At 33.3% G+C, this 19,552-nt stretch overlaps 4 protein-coding genes across 5 annotated transcripts; 2 read left to right on the forward strand and 2 right to left on the reverse strand.

The window, feature by feature from the left end:
- Positions 1–394: 394 nt before the first annotated feature.
- LOC126673753 (zinc finger A20 and AN1 domain-containing stress-associated protein 8) lies at positions 395–3,025 on the reverse strand. Of its 2 annotated transcripts, none has more exons than XM_050368007.2 (3): positions 2,883–3,025; positions 2,708–2,775; positions 395–1,333 (listed from the first exon to the last, which is right to left on the reverse strand). In XM_050368007.2, the coding sequence occupies exon 3, from the start codon at positions 1,324–1,326 to the stop codon at positions 808–810; it is 519 nt and encodes a 172-aa protein (XP_050223964.1). In that variant the 5' UTR covers positions 1,327–1,333; positions 2,708–2,775; positions 2,883–3,025; the 3' UTR covers positions 395–807. The 2 variants fall into 2 exon arrangements, with proteins under 2 accessions (XP_050223964.1, XP_050223965.1); XM_050368008.2 differs by having other exon boundaries at positions 2,708–2,778; positions 2,883–3,021.
- A 4,361-nt stretch (positions 3,026–7,386) lies between these two features.
- LOC126674087 (serine/threonine-protein kinase Nek6) lies at positions 7,387–10,640 on the forward strand. Its single transcript, XM_050368462.2, has 13 exons — positions 7,387–7,643; positions 7,729–7,795; positions 7,885–7,950; positions 8,070–8,116; positions 8,194–8,239; positions 8,338–8,418; positions 8,499–8,541; positions 8,621–8,670; positions 8,811–8,892; positions 8,965–9,014; positions 9,108–9,181; positions 9,511–9,562; positions 9,638–10,640. The coding sequence occupies exons 1-13, from the start codon at positions 7,525–7,527 to the stop codon at positions 10,442–10,444; spliced, it is 1,584 nt and encodes a 527-aa protein (XP_050224419.1). The 5' UTR covers positions 7,387–7,524; the 3' UTR covers positions 10,445–10,640.
- Positions 10,641–11,917: 1,277 nt separating this feature from the next.
- Positions 11,918–13,145, reverse strand: LOC126674088 (cytochrome c-type biogenesis protein CcmE homolog, mitochondrial). The gene has a single exon (XM_050368463.2). The coding sequence runs from the start codon at positions 12,995–12,997 to the stop codon at positions 12,221–12,223; it is 777 nt and encodes a 258-aa protein (XP_050224420.1). The 5' UTR covers positions 12,998–13,145; the 3' UTR covers positions 11,918–12,220.
- A 1,511-nt stretch (positions 13,146–14,656) lies between these two features.
- Positions 14,657–18,862, forward strand: LOC126673793 (zinc transporter ZTP29). The gene is made up of 12 exons (XM_050368065.2): positions 14,657–15,062; positions 15,219–15,277; positions 15,375–15,467; positions 15,566–15,655; positions 15,764–15,845; positions 16,147–16,202; positions 16,659–16,715; positions 17,228–17,268; positions 17,858–17,925; positions 18,022–18,078; positions 18,169–18,286; positions 18,630–18,862. Exons 1-12 carry the CDS (start codon positions 14,999–15,001, stop codon positions 18,673–18,675), a joined length of 831 nt encoding a protein of 276 aa, XP_050224022.1. The 5' UTR covers positions 14,657–14,998; the 3' UTR covers positions 18,676–18,862.
- The last annotated feature ends 690 nt before the right edge of the window (positions 18,863–19,552 follow it).

A 19,552-nucleotide genomic window follows, 5' to 3' on the forward strand; every position in this document is an offset into this window, starting at 1 on the left:
AGTAGATTGACTAATTTTTCCATAGGAATGATAGAAATTCGTGGGATTAAATATTTTTTGCGTTTTTAAAACTATACTATCATCGTTTATTTGTTATATTTTGGTAATCGGACTTTTACTTTTTCAACAACGGATGAGCTCACAAATTGCTGGGAATTTAACTTTTTCACGTAGATAATCCATTGGCCGAAACCAATTGGATAATCTTCTATTGTTGGAAAAATGGAAGTTCCGTTAAATAGTGCATAGTTCAATAGCTGTAAAAATGATTAGCCTAAGGTCTTCTCTTTGTTCACCAAACTATGAACTGGTTACAGAATAACCATTTCACCAACTAATTTCAAGAAAGAACATAAAAATCAGAAAATGGATTTGAATAGCAATGCAAACCAAATTGAGTGACACCAGATTTAATGCCATGAAAGCCATAATTAAAATTTACAAAGCTACGCATATGAGCGTTCATGGATGACTTCCATATATGATGTAGAAATTGCACAAGCCACCTTTTGGTGTACTACCACAGAAACGCCATATCAAACAGGTTGACACATTACAAACCTAACCAAGACAAAAGTCCATCAAACCAGTACACATTTAAGACTTAAGACACTGGAGCCAACATATAAATTTCTTGCCAATCACAAGATATACAGATCATATTGCAGAGATGTCCTATGTTGTCTTGCTTCCTCTCAGTACACAGCAATACAAAAGGACACCTGATAGCTACTTGGCCGACGCAGAAGCCTTAAAGACGAGATGATCATCAAATTTTTCGGTAGATAGAATCTTAATCCATCAGATTTATATCTTGTCGAGCTTCTCTGCCCTGACGACAGGGTTGGCTCTAGCTATAGCCTCACGGGCAGCATTTCGGTAATCAAATTGACAGTTATGCTTGTCCGAATAGCGGTGAGAAGCACAGAAAAAGTTACCGCACCGACACTTGAACCCTGTTAAACCAACCCGCTTATTGCAAGCAGTGCAGCGGTTAGGACCCTCCTTTGGCTTTTCCTCGACACTTCCCCCCGATCCTAAAGCACAGGATGGCTGCACAGAGATGGCCTTTGTCTCCACTACAATGGGTTGAACATCAACAGTTTCAGATATGATAGGCTGTTCCAAATTGCTGCTTGACGGTACAGTCAAAATATTTGCTGCAGGTGACACGGTGGGTTTAGCCTGCTCCTGTTTCACCAGCAAATCCTTGTGACACTTGGAGCACATATTCATTGTGGCTGCACTTCCAAAGAAGCCACAGTTGTTAATGCACAAAATTGGGCGTTCAGGAGGAGCTTGGCATCCTGTCTCATCATGGTCCATTTTGTACCTATCATATATTACAATCATGCAATATCAGGTTTGAGCAAAAAAGACATAAAGACACTAGTAACCATAAATTGTGATTCAATCCCCCCTAGGCCCACTCATATACAAAAGAAAGATAAATGCACATCGATGAAATATCCAACGGAATATAATATCACCCGACCTTTGCCAAAACATAAGCACTGTTCATATTCTTTAATTATTTCATTACAGCAAAATATAGTATAAGGTTCAGATATATTGACGGTCTTGTTCAATTTGACAATATCGGTCATGTGTAGGCGACAACAATCAATTTGCAATGAGCAGATTACTATCCGAGTGTGAAATGACAATAGGCGGATATAAAGAAGATGTTTTGCCGTCATAGATTAGATCTTACTTAAAAAATGCTACAATATCATTTAATCATTTACCAACTAATTTGAATAATAAAACTGAGAATAAAAACCCGTGCACACGAAAGTCACTTTCAGTGATACATATATTTGTGGTGGGAATCAAAAATTTATTTATGAATTGCTCTAATGATGATAACATTCTTAAATTTCAGTATTATTCAAAACATCATCCGAAACATAGAATTCAGAAAAGCGTTTGTTTCCATATGATGCATTAATTAGTGATTTTATTTCAATTGAAGGTTCTTCCGAGACTTCCAACATATTGCAAAATGATACCTATGACAACATATAGTAAAAACCCTCTTTATCAAGTTTGCCCAAAACTTTTGCAATTTGAACAAGCATAGACTAATATTCCATGCCAAGGATAACTATTACATAAGACAAGCGATTAAACAAGTTACAAAATTCCAATGGACGAATCCAACTAGTCATACCATTCCCCTTAAGAAACTCACTTATGCGCCTTGACTACCAACTTGCTAGTTCGCTTACTACATAAGTATGCTGAAAAATCGCACATAACAAAAAGGCGTAAACTACTTCAACATATATGATATTCAGCATCTGATATTCGTACAGCAAGAATCCAATAACACCAGTCAATCACATGAATCCACGAGCTGTTTATACGACAAAATACAGCAAGGAAATACCTCTCTACCTCTACAAACTATAAACATACAACCCCAAATTTATCAGACTCGAGACTGAACTATAATCATCAGCAAGACAACAATCAAAAGAAACATATATCAATTCATACACATAATATTTCTTCCATATACTATAAAGATTTATAACTTTTTAACATCAATCACTATAGTTGTAACAAAGACCATATCTTTTTAACATGGGTCTCTTAATTATGCAAAAATTAAGCCAAAAACACTTAAAATTCAGCACACCCATTTTCATTTAATTAATAATAATAACAAAATTATCCAATTTACAACAATAATAAAAAAAACCTTTGATACTGGAAAGAATTATCCCCCTGAACCGATCTAATTGAGCTCAAAACTGCATCAGATGAGTCCTGCTTTAACCAAACAAACACAAATTATAAAAATTCAACAAACCAAACCAAAAAAAATTTAAAAAATTTAAAAAATTAATTAATTACAGATCAAAAATTACACATACCCAGATCGCCAAGGAGAAGAGAAAACAAAGCAAAGAGAATTGTTTGGTGACTGCTCTACAATTTTAGTTTATAAATTAATTTTATTTATTTTCTCTTTCAAACATTTTCCTTTTTTAATTTTTTTTAAAGGGTAAAAATGGTCTGTTTCTGCCAACGAAGGATCTTTTTATTGATGAGAAGATGACATGTCTGGTGCTTACTGGATACTCGTGTAAGTTTTCACTAGTTTCCTGTTTTACCCTTATGATGGTAAGTAAATAACGATCTTGCCATTTTTAAAGAGAGAGGTTAAGTTCAGGAGCCAGTAGTTATCCAGGGATGTGCTTAAAAAATATTTAACCCAATATATTTGCTTAAGTGGTTATGAACTCTTTTCAATCTGTTTTTGAACCATTCCTTTAAGGCCATGTTTGGTTCATGGAATAGGTGCGGAATGGAATAGCTATTCCGTATAGAATGACAATTCTTTGCTTTGGTTCATAGAATAGGTATTCTAAAGAATTGCTATTCCATGATTTTGTGGAATAAAAACACTCCTCTCAAAAACTAAAGAATGGCTATTCCATTCCTTATGGAATAACTATTCTATTCCATGCTATTCTATTTCATGAACCAAACATGTTATCAATAATAATTCTAATTAGTTTGTTTTAATTGGATATGAAATATACATTATTATTTTTAAATACTTTATTTACTTTTTTCTATTTAAATTACAATTTAAAGTACTTCAGTTAAAATTAAAAGAATTGGTTTCATTTGATTTATAATTTTTCTTTATCAAAAGCTAAACATTAGAGAAAATAAAAAAAAAATTAAGACAAACTACTTAATTATTAAAAGACGCTCTAAATTCATAAATTTTACATTAATCTGAAAATAAAAATTTATTCATTTTTCACGCTTTGATTTAAAAGAAAATATTTTAAAAATTTGGCCGGTTTTAGATTGTAGTATTTTCTCCAAACTTTATTCAAAAGTATACAAAAATATAAGGACGATGTAATTCTTAAACAATAAGTGAGCTATTTGAAAATTTGATGACGAAACATGCAAATGTAAGCATTCATAAACCCGGTTCTTGAGAAATTCGGTCTCGCTTGGTTGGGGATAAATAGGCTAGGGAAGTTATACTTCCCGGTAAGTAGCAAATATTTTTTATTTGACTCAATTTATACTTTCTACTTTTCGGGAAGTTCGATGTTTAACTTCCCTTTGACTAGGGAAGTAACTTCCCTAACAAAACCCAAGGAAGTAGAACTTCCCTAACACTTTTGTTGTATTTTTCTAATTTAACCTTAACTTTTTCTTTTTTTTTCCTTTTTAAATTTATATAAAAATTATCATATGACATTTTCGTCTTTTAATTAAAAATTAGTTTCGTACTTTCCGGAAACTAAAAATCAAAACAAGCAATATTTATCAACTTGCTGAGAAGTTAACTTCACAGGAACTATACTTTCCGGGAATTGCTATAAAACGAACCAAGTGAGGCCTTCATGGACCAAACCAATCAAATGTTGAAAATCTAACATATTTTTCTCTCACTTCACATTTTAAATTAGATATAAATATAAAAATTAAAAAATTTGATGTAATCGATAAAAAATGTAAAGATTTGAATTTAAAAAATTATTAATTTTTTTTTTTCAAATGTAAAATATGATTTCTTTTGTTGGAATTGGCCCACTTTAAATATTTGGACTATCGCTTAGCGCAAAGTCCATTTCATGGGAGGCGCGGAAAAGAAAGTTTCTTTATACACTTTTTAAATACTTGTAGGAAAAATAACAAAAGTAATTTAAAATCATCCAATTTTTTAAGAAGCACGTTTTTGCTTTTTGATAATTGGAGAAGGGAAACGCTTGTGGGAGTAATTGAACCTACGATCTAGCAGTTGGCTTATACCATTCGAGATATCCTCTCTAAAAATTATTCTCTCCCTTCTCTTTAAAAACAAGTCTTTCTTCTTTTTCATCCTTTCGAGGGTGGGAGAAGATGATTTTTCCGGTTAAACGAAAAATCATCTTCTCTCCGCTCATAATAATATTTACTGTAGATCTATTGTTCTTGTTTAAATAAATCTTTAAAGATGTTTATTTGAAATTTCTTTTGATTTAGATTTTATTAAGTCTTGGTATAGTGTTTGTTTGTCTTTTGTTTTGAAGATCGAAGGTATGTTGAAGATGAAAGTTTATCTTTCAGAATCTATTTGAAGATAAAGATCGGAAAACATGAAATCTCAACGGATCTAACGATTTAAAAATAACTTTTGGATCTATATTGAAAATGAGACTTGAAAAGTTTGAAGTTTCAAGAATCAAACGGTTTCAAAATTATAGTCTCAATATATGAACCATTTATGAAAAACTATTCATTTATGTAATTTTTAATATTATTAATGGAAATTTTACCCTTTGACAAAAAAAAATATTTGAGATATAATTCATTGATTAAAATCGTCCTACTTTTTAAAAAGCACTTTTTTTGAAGAAAACAATATCACACTGTCTAATTTTTTTCGTTCAATATCTAATTTCTTTGTTTGTTTCGTATTAGATATGTATATAAAATGTACCATAAATATATTAACGATGTATCTTTAAGATATATTTTATAAATTTATAATGTATTTTTTGTATGTAAAAATAAAAGCATAAGGAATCAATGTTTTTCTTAGAAAATAATAAAAAAAATTATATCTATAATATATTAATAAAAATTAAATAATTTGTTGGGTTTAACAAATTATATCAATATTCATTTATCCACTTTAAAGTTTGGTAAAACATAACCTCTAATTCGGTTATAATTTCGGCTCTTTGTTTCATTACAATTAGGAACAATTGGATATGTTATACTCCCTCCGGTCCATAATATTTGTCGTATTTGGCTTTGGTACAAGAACTAAGAAAGCAATTAATATGTCTTAATTGGTAAACACTTTTACTAAGTTAACCCTACATTGAAACTTGTTTACATTTATGACTACCATTTTTATTTGTTTATTGCATTTTTTCAATAAATTAATGGAGGGCAAACATGGAAAAATAACAATTAATGCTCTCTTGATATTATAACATGACAAATATTATGGACCAAAGAAATTTCTCAAATGCGACAAATATTATGGACCGGAGGGAGTATTAAATAAAGAATTTGGCACGATATGCTTCAGAAAAAGTCAACGATTAATTAATATATTCTAATTAATACTCTCAATTTTGTTTTCGATTCTTGTTTAAGAATCTTCAAGACTGATGAACATCCATACTCATTATGCACTAAATTAAAATTTGCATGATAAATAAAGCGCTTTTTTTACGAAATATATTTTTATTTATATTCGTTTTTATCTAATGTTCTTACGTTCAACTTATATTTTGTTTCAAATAGTTGAAAGAGAACCAAATGAATGTATGAATTGAGAGGAAACCAGCAAGGGAGAGAAGGTGATGCTTGAAATAAGAGCTAAGTTGGTAAAAAAAACCATGCTTTTTCTCAAAGATTTACTTACTTCAGTCTCTTAATTAAACTTGTCATAGCTAAAAATTAAAAGTTTGCTCAAATTCTATGTTTGCTCAAATGAACAAATTAAATGGAAATTAATTTTAACCAATTTTTTACAACAATTTCAATCAAACTTTTAGTTAAGTAGAAACTAGACAGTGACATTTTAACTACGACTTGGTGGTAATTATATCCCTGGAATTCCTAGATGTTTATCTTTCTATTTTAAATTACTGTAGTTGGCACACCTGCCTCATGAAAACTTTCCTTTATTTTTCCTTTGCTTTTGCCTCAAATTTCCTTTGAATTTAAATACTTTTTGGTACATTGTTGTTTGATTACTTTCCTTAGAATTATTATATGAGCAATAGGTGAACTTGGTCTGATTCGAAATCAAATGCTCATTCTCAACTATTTTTATATTTTGATTAATTAAAAGTAATATTTATATTTAAAGTTAATTAAGTAAAAAGTTATATAATATATACTTTAATAAGTTTAAAGATCGAAATGACTCAATTTTTTTCTTAACTGACCTAAAAATAGAAAATATAATTTTTAATTGACCTAAAAACAAAGAATATTGTACTTTATTGATCAAATGACCCAGAATGAGTAAGTTGACTTTAAATCACAAGTTTAGAGAGCAGAATGACTCTTTAGTCATTATATTATCAAACATCCAATCATACAAAAATATCAAGCGATTAGATGAGACGGTAATAATAATTTTAGTAATTAACAAACTATAGCTCTCAATGGTATAAGTATTGCGCAGCATTCTGCTACGGTCGTGGGTTCTAATCCTTTTTGGCATTTTTTTTTCATTTTTCTTTTATTCGTTGGTCAATATTTAATATTGCTTTGACAAAAAAATAAATACTAGATAATGCTGCATGATAAATAAATGTAGGAATTAATGCGATATGTGTATTCATGATGCCTGCATGAGTCCTTTATATATTTGTTTTCTACAGCACCACACAGCTTTTACTGTGACAAATATTGTTCCCTGCAAATATTTTTTATGTCTCGGGATCCAATTAAATGGCCTCTGTAACCTCATTTAATGCATCACCTTCATATATCTAATAGTACTAGCTTTCACTTCTGTTAAGCTTTAAAATAGTAATGGAGGCAAAGAAGAGAGAAATGAAATCAAAAATGGACGAGTATGAAGTTATAGAACAGATTGGAAGAGGCACTTTTGGAGCTGCATTTCTTGTTCTTCATAAGCTTGAAAATAAAAGGTATTAAATTAATTAAATTTCTGTTTTATAATATTGTTGATATTTGATGATTTCTTGAGGTTTATTTATGTTTTTAAATTTTTAGGTATGTGCTGAAGAAAATTCGTTTGGCAAAACAAACAGAAAAATTTAAGCACACAGCACATCAAGAGGTTAGTCTCCATCTAATTTACTGCATGTTTATGCAAGTCTATGACAAGTAGGGTTTTGTATTAAATGCATAAATAATGGATTGTTGCAGATGAATTTGATTGCAAAGCTAAACAATCCTTATATAGTGGAATACAAAGATTCATGGGCAGAGAAGGTATCATCTTTTAATTTCCTTGGTTTAAAGAATTTGCGTTACCAAGCAATATATCGATGTTTTTACAGAACGATATCATTTTAATAATTAGTTAATTTTGATGGATACATGTGTTACAGGAGTGCTATATATGCATCGTCACAAGTTATTGCGAGGGAGGAGACATGTAAGTTATTACCGCGTGGGAGGTTAAAAAAACATGTTTTTCACTAGTTTCCTGTTATTTGACATTTGATGATGCAGGGCTCAAGTTATAAAGAAAGCTAGAGGAACATATTTTCCTGAAGAGGTAAGAAAATGAAACATCTGCAAGAAACTGAGCCTCTGATAGTTGAAATTTTGAGTCTGATTAATGATTAATCTGCATTTTATTTGTTTTTCCACTAGAAACTCTGCAAATGGCTGACACAGTTGTTACTGGCGGTGGACTACCTCCACTCTAATCGTGTTCTTCACAGGGATTTGAAAGTAAATAACTGTAAATTTTGTACTTTAAAAGAGATTTTTCCATGATATTGTTCTCAAAATAGCCTCATTCTCCATATCAGTGCTCAAACATTTTTCTCACCAAAGGCGACGAAATTCGGCTAGGTAAGAACCTGGGTTCTTCCACATTAGATATGTTTCAATGTGCAATAATGCATATAATGTAATATCTAATATTGTCCAGGTGACTTTGGTCTTGCAAAATTGCTGAACAAGAAGGATCTTGCATCTACCGTAACGCCTTCACTGAAACCTACATTTCGTTTCCGTTTATAAAACCTACATTTTTTATTTTAACATTTTCGAGATATAAAAAAACTACAGCATGTTATATATCATTGAAGTGATAAACATTTGTATGTTTATTTTTATAGATTGTGGGAACGCCCAACTACATGTGCCCGGAACTTCTTGCAGATATTCCGTATGGCTACAAATCAGACATTTGGTCTCTAGGTCATTACATTTTCATCTTCTTTAACCTGTTAACTCTGGAGACCAATCTGACAGCTTGTTAATTTTGACTAGGTTGCTGCATGTTTGAGATTGCTGCTCATCAGCCTGCATTTAGGGCTACAGTAAGTGTTGCGCAGCCTCAACCTCACATTGTTCGGACAAAAATTTGGTAGCTTCATTAATTGCCACCAATAATCCATTTGATTTATTTACAGGATATGGCTGGTCTAATCAACAAGATAAACCGTTCCACCATTTCTCCACTCCCAACTCTATATTCGTCTCCGTTGTAAGTAATTTTTAACAATTCTTAGGTGAATAATTTGTAATGTAAGATCGTGGATTTTCTATGGATAGTATGACACGGTGACATAATTGAATTAAAATCTCCAATCAATAAAAAGCATTTAATTCTAACTATAAAAACTACCAACTGATATGATCTATAGTAATTGGAGATTTTAACTCGATTATATCACATGTCATAGTATCAATGGTAAGTTCATAATCCTATATGATAAACTTGGTTCATTTCAGATTTTCTCGTAATTTAGGTATATTTTGTAGTAAAATCAACAGACAGTTGTTTATCCGAATATGCTTTCTTTCTTTCTGCAGAAAACAATTAATCAAAACCATGCTGAGGAAGAATCCAGAGCACAGACCAACAGTGAGTCAAATAGCTAAAATTACTTCACTCTAACTTCAAATAATTTCCACTGTGTACTGATAGTTTGAATTCTAGGCTGCAGAATTATTAAGACACCCAGTTCTACAACCGTACCTTGCTTGCTGCCAAAATCTATCTCCCGTCTTTCTCCCTGTGAAGTCTGAATACATCTGCAAGAATAAACCCAAAGACAGCCGAATATCTAACAAGTCTAGTGCTCATCACGAGAACATCAAAGGTTACAAATTGAATCCAGTAAGCAATCGTGGATGGCTTCTAGAAAAGAAGGTTGATGCCAAACATCCAAATGTACAAGTAAATGACACACACAGCAGCACAGAACAGGTTGAAAGTGCTAATTCAGAAATCACGAATTCAGAAAGCATAGTGAAGATTCACACTGAACATGTCAAACAAGAGATAACTAGTAAACATCTCCAGTTAGTTCAAAACAAGCTTCCGGGAGTTGGAGAAACTTATCTTTCCAGGTATAAGAAGCCACCTTCACCTGGTAAAGTTACAATATCTAGTGAGAATGGAAGCAGAACAGAAGATAATCTTAACCCTTCGATGCAAATGATTAAAGAAAATAACCGGGAATCACATGGAGGCTCCAGCGATCAGTCGTTTCTTAGCACACTAACTTTAATCCATGGTGACGAGACCAGAACTGACTGGAATCCAAAGAGCTTGCAAAGAGCAGAAGCTCTGGAATCACTGCTAGAGATATGTGCAAGTTTGATTAAAGAGGAAAGGTTTGAAGAACTAGCAGGAGTGTTAAGACCATTTGGCGAAGAGGTAGTGTCATCAAGGGAAACAGTAATATGGTTGACAAAGAGCCTAATGAAAGTAAATAAGAACAGCAATAATGGAGCACAGTAACATCACATCTCAAACTAAATGCTAATCGTACTAGCAAGTTATACTTGCTAAATAATTTGATGCTATTAAGAACAGAGATCAAGCAGTGTAATTTAGCTTACTAGAAGTGTAATTCTTTGTATTTTTGCTTTTGGGTCTTGATTGACAATGTACATTGTACAGTAAGGACTAAGAAATTAATTGTGAGTTAGGCTGATCTACAAATGTTACTTGGCTAATGAAAATTGTAAGAAGGGTCAAAAATATAGGTAGCTAAACAGATAGCAAAAGGCAATCAAATACAATAGTTCAGCCTGCTAATCAGATTCGATCACTGAAATTAATTTAATACAGTAAAGGCTTGAACCATTTATTTTTTTACCAAAAATGGAATCATGATGTCTTGTATTCATCGGTTCATTTTGAAAGGACCATATTTATAATCATGGGTAGCTACAATCTAAGTGGGAGAGAATTAATAATCTTCACTTCTCAACTTCCTGATAAACACTGCAACTTCCCAAGTTAAAAGTATAGATCAATTGGAGGACAAAACTATTCAGAACCATTTGCAACTACCCTGCTAAAGAACAACATAGATGTTATCCAGTATAAGCACATAGAACATTATATCAACATCTCAAACTCAAAATCCTGCAGAGTATAAAAACCGACTAGTCTATGACTCTATAATACCCAAGATTCAGGTGTCAACCACTGCAGAGGCAAATAGATTTGCCACTGTCATGGGGCCAATTAAATACCAGACAATGCACAAAAGCAATATCTGTTCAGCTGGTGAACTGAACCTTATCAATTATCAGCTCATCATTGAGTAATTTTCAGGAGAGGTAGATTTGAGCTGCCACCCTTAAATCCCATCGACGGTTCATTAGTAAAAGAATACCATGTTTTGAATTTTCAAATAGAATCACAAAGAAAAAGCAACCTATCAAAAAAGGGACAAACTTAAGAGAGATCAAACCTGCTTTTCTTAAAGTCGGCAAATCAATTCCAGATATATTTTCATCTAAATGAAGAAATTGATAGGCGGTTTCTTATTTAAACTTCAAAATCAATTGAACTATTTAAAATAAAAAGAAACTAAGAAATATATAAAGGATTCATACTTATGTTCTAAACAATGATGAAAAACATTAGAACATAATGTTATCCTAATAGCTAAGGATGCTCTATTGTATTGCTTATTTTGTAACCTCTAAACATAGTTTTAACTTCTAACGACGAAAAAACAGCTTTCCTAATTTATTAGTGTTATGTTTCTGCCATTCGTGGATATAGCGGCTGGATAAATGTCAAAAAAGAGACCAGAACATCGACAGCAAGTATACCATAAGATTCTTCATAGTGGCCGAGTACATAACAACAACATTATCCATCTTAATACCACTAAATAAATTAGCCCAACTATCCGTTATCAATCTATTGAACATCTCAAATCATATATCTCACATGAAAAAAAAGGAACAATCGGAGTTTAAACGTATAATTATATTCCTCGGAGGCATTATTGACTACTCAATTAATCCGAATAACAGTCAGTTACAACCCCAAATGATCCAATTACACCTCTCCTCCTCTCTCAAAATAGTATTTCCCGAGCTAAACAATTCTCTAAACAATAGTGAGAACAATCCCTCACTTGAAATCAATGTATAACAAATATCAAATATCACTACACTACACCCCCACCCTATAAAAAATCAAAACTTCCCCACTATCATAATGCATACCATAACATCAAAAATTAGAATCATACCATTTCAAGCCAACACTTCACTTCCTCACTTCCTCCACTTCCTTCCCCCCTTCTTCCGCAGCCGCCTCCGCCGCGATCAACTTCTTATTCTTCTCAATAGCCTCAGCAACTTCAGCCGGCATATACTTCTCATCATGCTTAGCCAAAACCTCCGTCGCCTTAAAATAACACTCCCCGCCCCGCGCCTTCTCCGAAACACTATTCTCCTTCCCTTCCTTCTTAATACTCTCCGGCAACGGCTTCACAAACCCTTCAGCCACAACAGAATGGCCCTCTCTGAACAAGTCCGGCACGGACCCTTCATACCGTACTAAGATGTCTGTGATTAAGTCAGTGATGACGAACTCCATTTCTTGGGAGGTGGCGGGGTGTGCTACGCTGCCTTCGAGAACTAAACCGCCTAATCTGAACTTGTTTTTTTGAGGGTTTTCTTGGTATTTTTGCATTGCGTCGGTTGGGGTTATGTAGAATACTAATTGGTCTTGGAAATTGTTTAGTACTATTACTATGAAGCCCGCTACGCAGCTGAATGTTAATGCGTAGGTCCAGAGTCGGCGGGTTTGGAGCTGGCGGGCTTTAGCTCCGATATCTATGGGTTTGGATCGGGTTGGAGTGCGGCGGGCCGTGGAGAGGAAGCGGATGGTGGAGAGAGAGGGGAGTTGTTTGAGATCTGAGAGGGGAGAGAAAATTAAGGGGTTTTTAGAGTGGAAGAGTCTGGTGGTGGTTGTTGTGGTGGCGGTTGTGGTGCGGAGGAGGTGGGATCGGAGGCGGTTTAAAGAGAACCGGAAGGCCATCGTTTTTTATTTTCTCGGGAAAGTGATGGAAATATTTTGACGGAGAAGTTGAAAGAAACTGGTTATGGCGGCTAACTGTGTTGTATGGAAGCTTGAATCTTCTTTTCCAAGTTGTGCAACGTGTAAACGCTTTCGTTTGTAAACTGCAAATTTATGACATGTCATTACACGTCATCCAATTTGGCCAATGGTTACTTTTGTACAATGATGTGGTATTAGCCATAAATCATATGCATGTAAAATGCCACTATATTACCTGCATATACATTTACGCCATGTCATTCGTATAGCAAATCAATAATATATTAATCATATAAAAAATTAATAATTAAAAAATTCTCTATCGCAAATGGGATAACAACTCCATAACATAACTTTTTAGTCACGGTTTAACCACAAGATATATGAGGTTGATGTCATTTTTCACATATAATGACAAGCCATCTATTTTTTTTTGGCAGAAAGTATAAAAAAGCCCTCAAGTTTTTCTCAAAAGTATATATTAGCCCTTTTACTTTATTTGGGCACAATTAAGCCCCCGTATTTTTAAAATTGAACAATTAAACCCTTATGATTTTAAAATCAAACAAATAAACTCTTTTAGTTTATTTTTTGGACACTTACCCCCTCAAATTTTTTGCAAATATTTTAAATATTAAAATTATTTTTGAACTTTTTTCCTATATGATTATGAGAGACATGTCAGCCATTAACGAGTGTTTCTAATGATGTTGGATGAAAGGGGTTATTTGTTCTATTTGAAAATAAAGAGAGCTTTATTATACCTCAAAAAAGTAAAAGGGCTAATTTGTACTTTTGTGAAAACTACGAGGATTTTTTTGTACCTTTTGTCTTTTTTTTTTACATGGAACACATCGTAACTTACCACACGCAATTAAATCTGTTCCTCGACAAAGCTCTACAATTTTTATATAAGCTCATTTCCAATTCGAGTCCTATCCGAAACTTATATTTGCTCTTAAAATCCGACTCTTACATTTTATATAAGCGGGTTTAAATTAGACTTTTTTGAATTTATAAAAAAGTCACTTAACAATGAAAGTACAACCCGCCTATAAAATAACAAATTTATTTTCGGACTTGAATTCGGGCTTAGACCAGTTTGGAACAGAAATCCACCCTCCAAGTCGATTCAAGGCTAACGGGCCTGGGCGTCAGACATATATTCAGCTCCACAAATAGGTCTACATGTGACTCACCTGACAAGAGGTTAGAGGGGGTTTTAAAACGGCCGGAACCATGTGGATTTTGATATTCACGGTTTCGAGTGTTAGTAGGGCCATTAGTTGGCCGATTTAAAAATCTGATAAATAACTACTAACATATGTAGCACGGAAACAGACGCGAGGAAACAGAACACTTGGACACGAACACGGCGAAACGACCTATTTTATAATTTCCTATGTTAAAATTGAGGTTTTATGTCCGAAACGCCAAGAGTTCGACATGTTTCCGAAACGGAAAACGTTGGTTAAGTGAAGTGTCGGTGCTCCTTAGCTACTAACCACTAACTGCTAAAATAATTAAATTATATTTTTGCCACAAAAAAAAATATAAAATGCCAATTGTCGTTTCGCTTGAAAAAAAAAACAGTCAGCAAAAACGACAACCGTTGGCGAAGTCATGAAAATTATCGTTTTGGAATTTAGTTCATCTTCTTCTCCATTGCCGTTAGGAGGATAACAGTGGGAGGGAAGTTAGGTATAAAATTACAGAGAAACAAAAGCAATCCTAAACCCTAAACCCTAAAATCCACTTCTGTAAACTATTCATTTCTTGAACATCCCTATCAAACCATCCCTTTCTTCCCCAATTATCACTCTCTGCCAACATATTACTTCAATTACTCCATTTCAGTGAATAACAAGCAAAACCCTAATCACTACATATAAATGCCACCCAGTTTCTCCTCTCATTCAATTTACCTACTAAATTACTTCTAATTACAAACTGTAAAATTAAATTACTAAATTACTCCAAATGGATTCTCAAGTGTTGGTGGCACTTGGGCTCTCTCTTGTCGGCGGATTAAGCACTTCATTAGGTCTGTCTTACAATTTTTTTTCGTTTCTCTTTAGTTTACCTGTTCAACTAATGATTATTGAATGATAGTTCAATTTTAAGGATATTTTTGCCATACTTAATCAAGATTAGTTCATTGTTCTGGAATCTTATCATAGTTTTTTCTGTTATGAAACAGGTGCGCTATTCGTGATACTTAATCCATCGCCTAATTTAAAGATGCTTGGCCTTTTACAGGTGATTTTAAGAGGTCGAAACCTCTTCTTGCTCGATATATGTTACATTGTTTTTGTGGAGTTTCTATCTGAATCATTGTTGTTTAAACCTCTTGCAGGGTTTTGCTGCAGGCCTAATGTTGAGCATATCCTTCCTAGATTTGGCGCATAATGCTATAAACTCAATTGGTTTTTTAAAAGGCAACCTTTGGGTTAGAAATGTCTTTCCATTTTTGAGTTTGTTGTGTTAGTCTTTAGGACATATGTGGCGAATCTTATTGTTTTTGTTTTTAATTACGCGATGATGCAGTTTTTCGGTGGTGTTCTGTTCTTTGCTATCATTGCAAATTTTATCCCAGAACCAAACCTTATCCCAGGTTCAGATGTTAAAAGTAAAAAGGTTTCAGTTGATCTTTTTCCAATATTTCTTAAATCTTCCAGTAATTGACTTGATGTTTGGTGGGTGTTTAAAGGTTTATTGCTGATTTAATGTTGTGATTTTGAGCAGAAATATGGGGATGAAGGAGGAAAGGACATTTTGAAAAAGCACCGTCGTCAAGTTATGTTCAGTGGGATTATTACAGCTATAGGTATGAATACCATGTCTCTAATTTTACTTTATCAACTCTTGGTTTAAAATAAACGAAATTCAAAGAAATGGTAATACATTGGTGAGTGTAAGTTCAGATACTAGGGGCATGTGGTTTAAGAGAACTATGGAAGAAAGAGCTCAAATTGCGTAGCCTCGCTAATGGTAGAATTGTATTCATATTGCATTTGAACCAAACTCCAATTTTGAAACTTAATTGCTTTCTTTGTTAATGCTTTGTTTAATGAAAAGTTCACAAAAGGGTCTGGTTGGATGAAAAACGTTTGTTCTTTGAACTGCAGGCATAAGCTTGCACAATTTTCCAGAGGGAATGGCTGTGTTCCTTGGGTCAGTTAAGGTAGTTGAAGCCTTCTTTGTGTTTCACTCAGAATGAAGTGGAAATTTTATGCCAAATAATAGGACTGTAGTTGAATTATGTTCTTATGAGTTAATGTCTTTCATCTTTTTATTTTATTTAGTCTTCAAAATGTTTGGCTTATTGTGAAGTAAAATTGCACTTGTCAATACTTCGGTTTAGTCAGTAAATGTGTTTTTTTTCTCAGTGAAGTGCCTGTGTCAACCTTTTACTACCAGGCATTCGCTTCTTTATCTTTTTTCGGCATCTGTGTTCCATAAGTGCCTTTTGTGCATTTTTATTTTAACCCAACTCTCCAGGAAGATCACATCACATGCCTAAAAGCTGAACAGTTGATATCACATTGTCTTTAATGGTGATTGGTGGCTGTTGACGACTGTAGGTCTTATGATTATAATAAACTAAGACTTATGTTTATGATGTTTGGTTCTTTTGTAGGGATTACGTGTTGGTCTTAATTTGGCCTTGGCCATTGCCTTGCATAACATTCCAGAGGTAAAACATCTCAGATCCTTTATGTAGCATTTTCTCTCTCTATTTTTGGCATCAGAAGGGGGGCATTAGCTCTAATTAATGATTAACTTTCTTTTTAACACTCCACTAGAGCTAGGCTAAGACAAGCCAACTTATAGAACTTGGTCTCTTCTTTTCAGTTTAAATTAAAATTCTGTCTCTGCTATGACCACTTTAATTCGAAAACTGTTGTTTTCTCGCCTAGTAGTCTCTTGCAGCTTCTACTGAGGCTAATTGATACGTAGAGGAAATAAAATGCTGTATCATGTGTTCTCTGCAGATGCTTCTTTAATTTTTAAAGGTTTAATGACACATTTTTGTGGGCTTATAATATTTCTGTTGCATGATGATGGCAATGATTGAATAGCAATATGAACATCGGGTGTTTAATTTCACTGCTTTATTCAGCCAATTAATTTTCTGAAAGATTATAATATTTTAAAAAAGTTCACATTTTTCTTGAATAACATATTTGCTTTTTCTCACATTTGCAGGGTGTTGCTGTTGCTCTACCTATTTATTTTGCAACAGAAAGGTAAGAATTCATGGATGGACTATTGTGTATTGAAGACCAAAAAACACGTTTCATGTTATAGATAACAGCTAATCCTTCATCGGGAAAAAGAATGGAGTGGCTTAGAACAAGCTAATTGCTGTATCAGTGTATTGTCGTTCTGGTTATGTGATATGGAATAATGAAGGTTTCTGTTGGATAGATATTGTACTGGTGGTAATGGAGTTTGAGACGTTTTTACTGAGATTCAGGATAGAGTTTAAGAGGTGTTCTGGTAGAAATAAGATTTGTGGTGTTCTGCAAAGCCTAATAGGATCGACTCTGTACTGCTATCAGTTTTAATGGCCGACGGTTTCCAATTCTACGAAGGCTGTAATATAGTCATTTTTTTGGTAAATAAGTGGCTTATATTTACACGATCTTTGGCTTTAATAGTGGTATCCCATGTCTAAGGAGTCAGGCTACCTAAATCTGTTATCGGCCTGCACTATGTTCTTACAGTCTCAAGCTAATTAATTCCTTCTTAATCTTAGCTCTATTTTGTGCATCCTTAGCATACTCAGCGTAAATTAAGATCTGATAAATAAATTGGTTTATGTGCATATCTTAGCAAGTGGCAGGCTTTTAAACTAGCGACTCTTTCTGGTTTGGCTGAACCCCTTGGTGTTGTGCTTGTCGGTATGTCAAACTATCCACTTCTTATTGTGTTTAATGTCAAAGCTTGGTATGCGTTTCTATTCTGTATATTGATAGTATATTTCCCCTCAACTGCAGCATATCTATTTCCAAGCAGCTTAAATCCTGAAATCCTGGAGGGTCTTCTAGCATCAGGTTTGCACTACTTTTTGTTCCTCGCACTGCAATTTATGACTGAGAAATTAATTTATATACACGTTTCTTTCTACCAATTTACTTTTGCAGTTGGTGGTGTTATGGCTTTCTTGACGTTGCATGAAATGCTGCCGTTGGCTTTTGATTATGCGGGGCAGAAGCAGGCTGTTAAGGCTGTATTCCTTGGCATGATGTTCATGTCAGCAAGGTAATAAAACATTTTTTTTTTCAAAATCTAATGCTGTTTCATGAATCAATTATAAAGCTTTTGTATTCTGCTGTATTACTTGGTCCAGTTTGATGCATTTGCTAGATAGAAGAAATCGGGCTGGTCTTATTAATAGTTACCCTGCCGCCAGAATTATTCTCAGAAAATTAGAATAGATAATAGCTCATAAATTTTTTGCTTTAATTTTAATAAAAAATCAATTTTAAAACAAATTTAATGGAATAGTCTCTACTGTTGATCCGGTATTTTCCTCATCGTTTTCTTCGATTTTGTGTAATGTCTGATAATACATTAATACCTGTGCCGGTTAATTGTTCTGCAGCCTATACTTTCTTGAAATCAGCTTACCAGGGGACATAAGTTTGTAGGCATCGAGCAATCACAATGTTGTACATTTTATAATCACAGTATTTACCATTTGATCTCACCGAATGGTCAATAGGCTTCATCTGAATAAACTTATCGTCATTAGTTTACCTTTCTGAGCTGATTTACAAGCTTCTGATTTACTCTGTAAATTGTTCGTAAATTGAAAACAAGTAACGTTAATGCTAATTCTCTAAGCCAACAATGATTTGTGATAAATCAACCTCTATAAGGGGTGTTAATGGGTCGAGCCGAGCCCGAACTAGGTCAAATGAGCTTGAACGATATTCGCGCTACTCGAGTTGGACCTCAACTCTAATTCAATAAAAATAATGATTAAATAAAAAATAAGCATATTTGATGTATTTTAATTTTTTCTCTAAAAAATGTGTAATTTAATCTATTACTATGATACATACCTTAATTTAGAGGTATAAAACGGTAATATAATGAAAAATAAATTATTATTTTATGTTTACAAGAGTTTTGTATAGGCTACTAGAGGCTTGAAATTAAAATTGACTATACCCTTGCTTGATTTATATTATATATTAAATATTATAAATAATATCAGAATAACTAAAAAAATTTATTATATTTTACTATTTGTTTAGACCGAAAAATACTATTTTTTGGAAAATTTTACTCAATAAATTTATCACTATCCCTTGGAGATGCTTATGTTATTATTACTGGACTGATTCTGACTTTTAAATTTTACTTTGAATCTTTATATTATGTATCTGGGATTCACCGTCTTATCTTTTACCCCTGCAACTGCAATGTAGTACAAACAAGTGAAAACGTTAACTGAAAAGACATAAAAAAGGAGAAGATCACACACTGGTTTTGCTGTTTTGGACAATCACTTTTTTGGTA

The sequence above is a fragment of the Mercurialis annua genome, linkage group LG3, assembly GCF_937616625.2.
Source record: "Mercurialis annua linkage group LG3, ddMerAnnu1.2, whole genome shotgun sequence".
Classification (NCBI taxonomy): Eukaryota; Viridiplantae; Streptophyta; class Magnoliopsida; order Malpighiales; family Euphorbiaceae; genus Mercurialis; species Mercurialis annua.

What these genes read in the sequence shown, in the direction of transcription:
- LOC126673753 (XM_050368007.2), bottom strand. Translation starts at nt 1,326, where the DNA reads ATGGACCATGATGAGACAGGATGCCAAGCTCCTCCTGAACGCCCAATT.
- LOC126674087 (XM_050368462.2), top strand. Translation starts at nt 7,525, where the DNA reads ATGGAGGCAAAGAAGAGAGAAATGAAATCAAAAATGGACGAGTATGAA. An exon ending in TATTGCGAGGGAGGAGACAT is followed by an intron (nt 8,117 to 8,193) that starts GTAAGTTATTAC and finishes TTGATGATGCAG; the next exon opens with GGCTCAAGTTATAAAGAAAG. An exon ending in ATCCAGAGCACAGACCAACA is followed by an intron (nt 9,563 to 9,637) that starts GTGAGTCAAATA and finishes TTTGAATTCTAG; the next exon opens with GCTGCAGAATTATTAAGACA.
- LOC126674088 (XM_050368463.2), bottom strand. Translation starts at nt 12,997, where the DNA reads ATGGCCTTCCGGTTCTCTTTAAACCGCCTCCGATCCCACCTCCTCCGC.
- LOC126673793 (XM_050368065.2), top strand. Translation starts at nt 14,999, where the DNA reads ATGGATTCTCAAGTGTTGGTGGCACTTGGGCTCTCTCTTGTCGGCGGA. An exon ending in CAGATGTTAAAAGTAAAAAG is followed by an intron (nt 15,656 to 15,763) that starts GTTTCAGTTGAT and finishes GATTTTGAGCAG; the next exon opens with AAATATGGGGATGAAGGAGG. An exon ending in CCTTGGTGTTGTGCTTGTCG is followed by an intron (nt 17,926 to 18,021) that starts GTATGTCAAACT and finishes CCTCAACTGCAG; the next exon opens with CATATCTATTTCCAAGCAGC.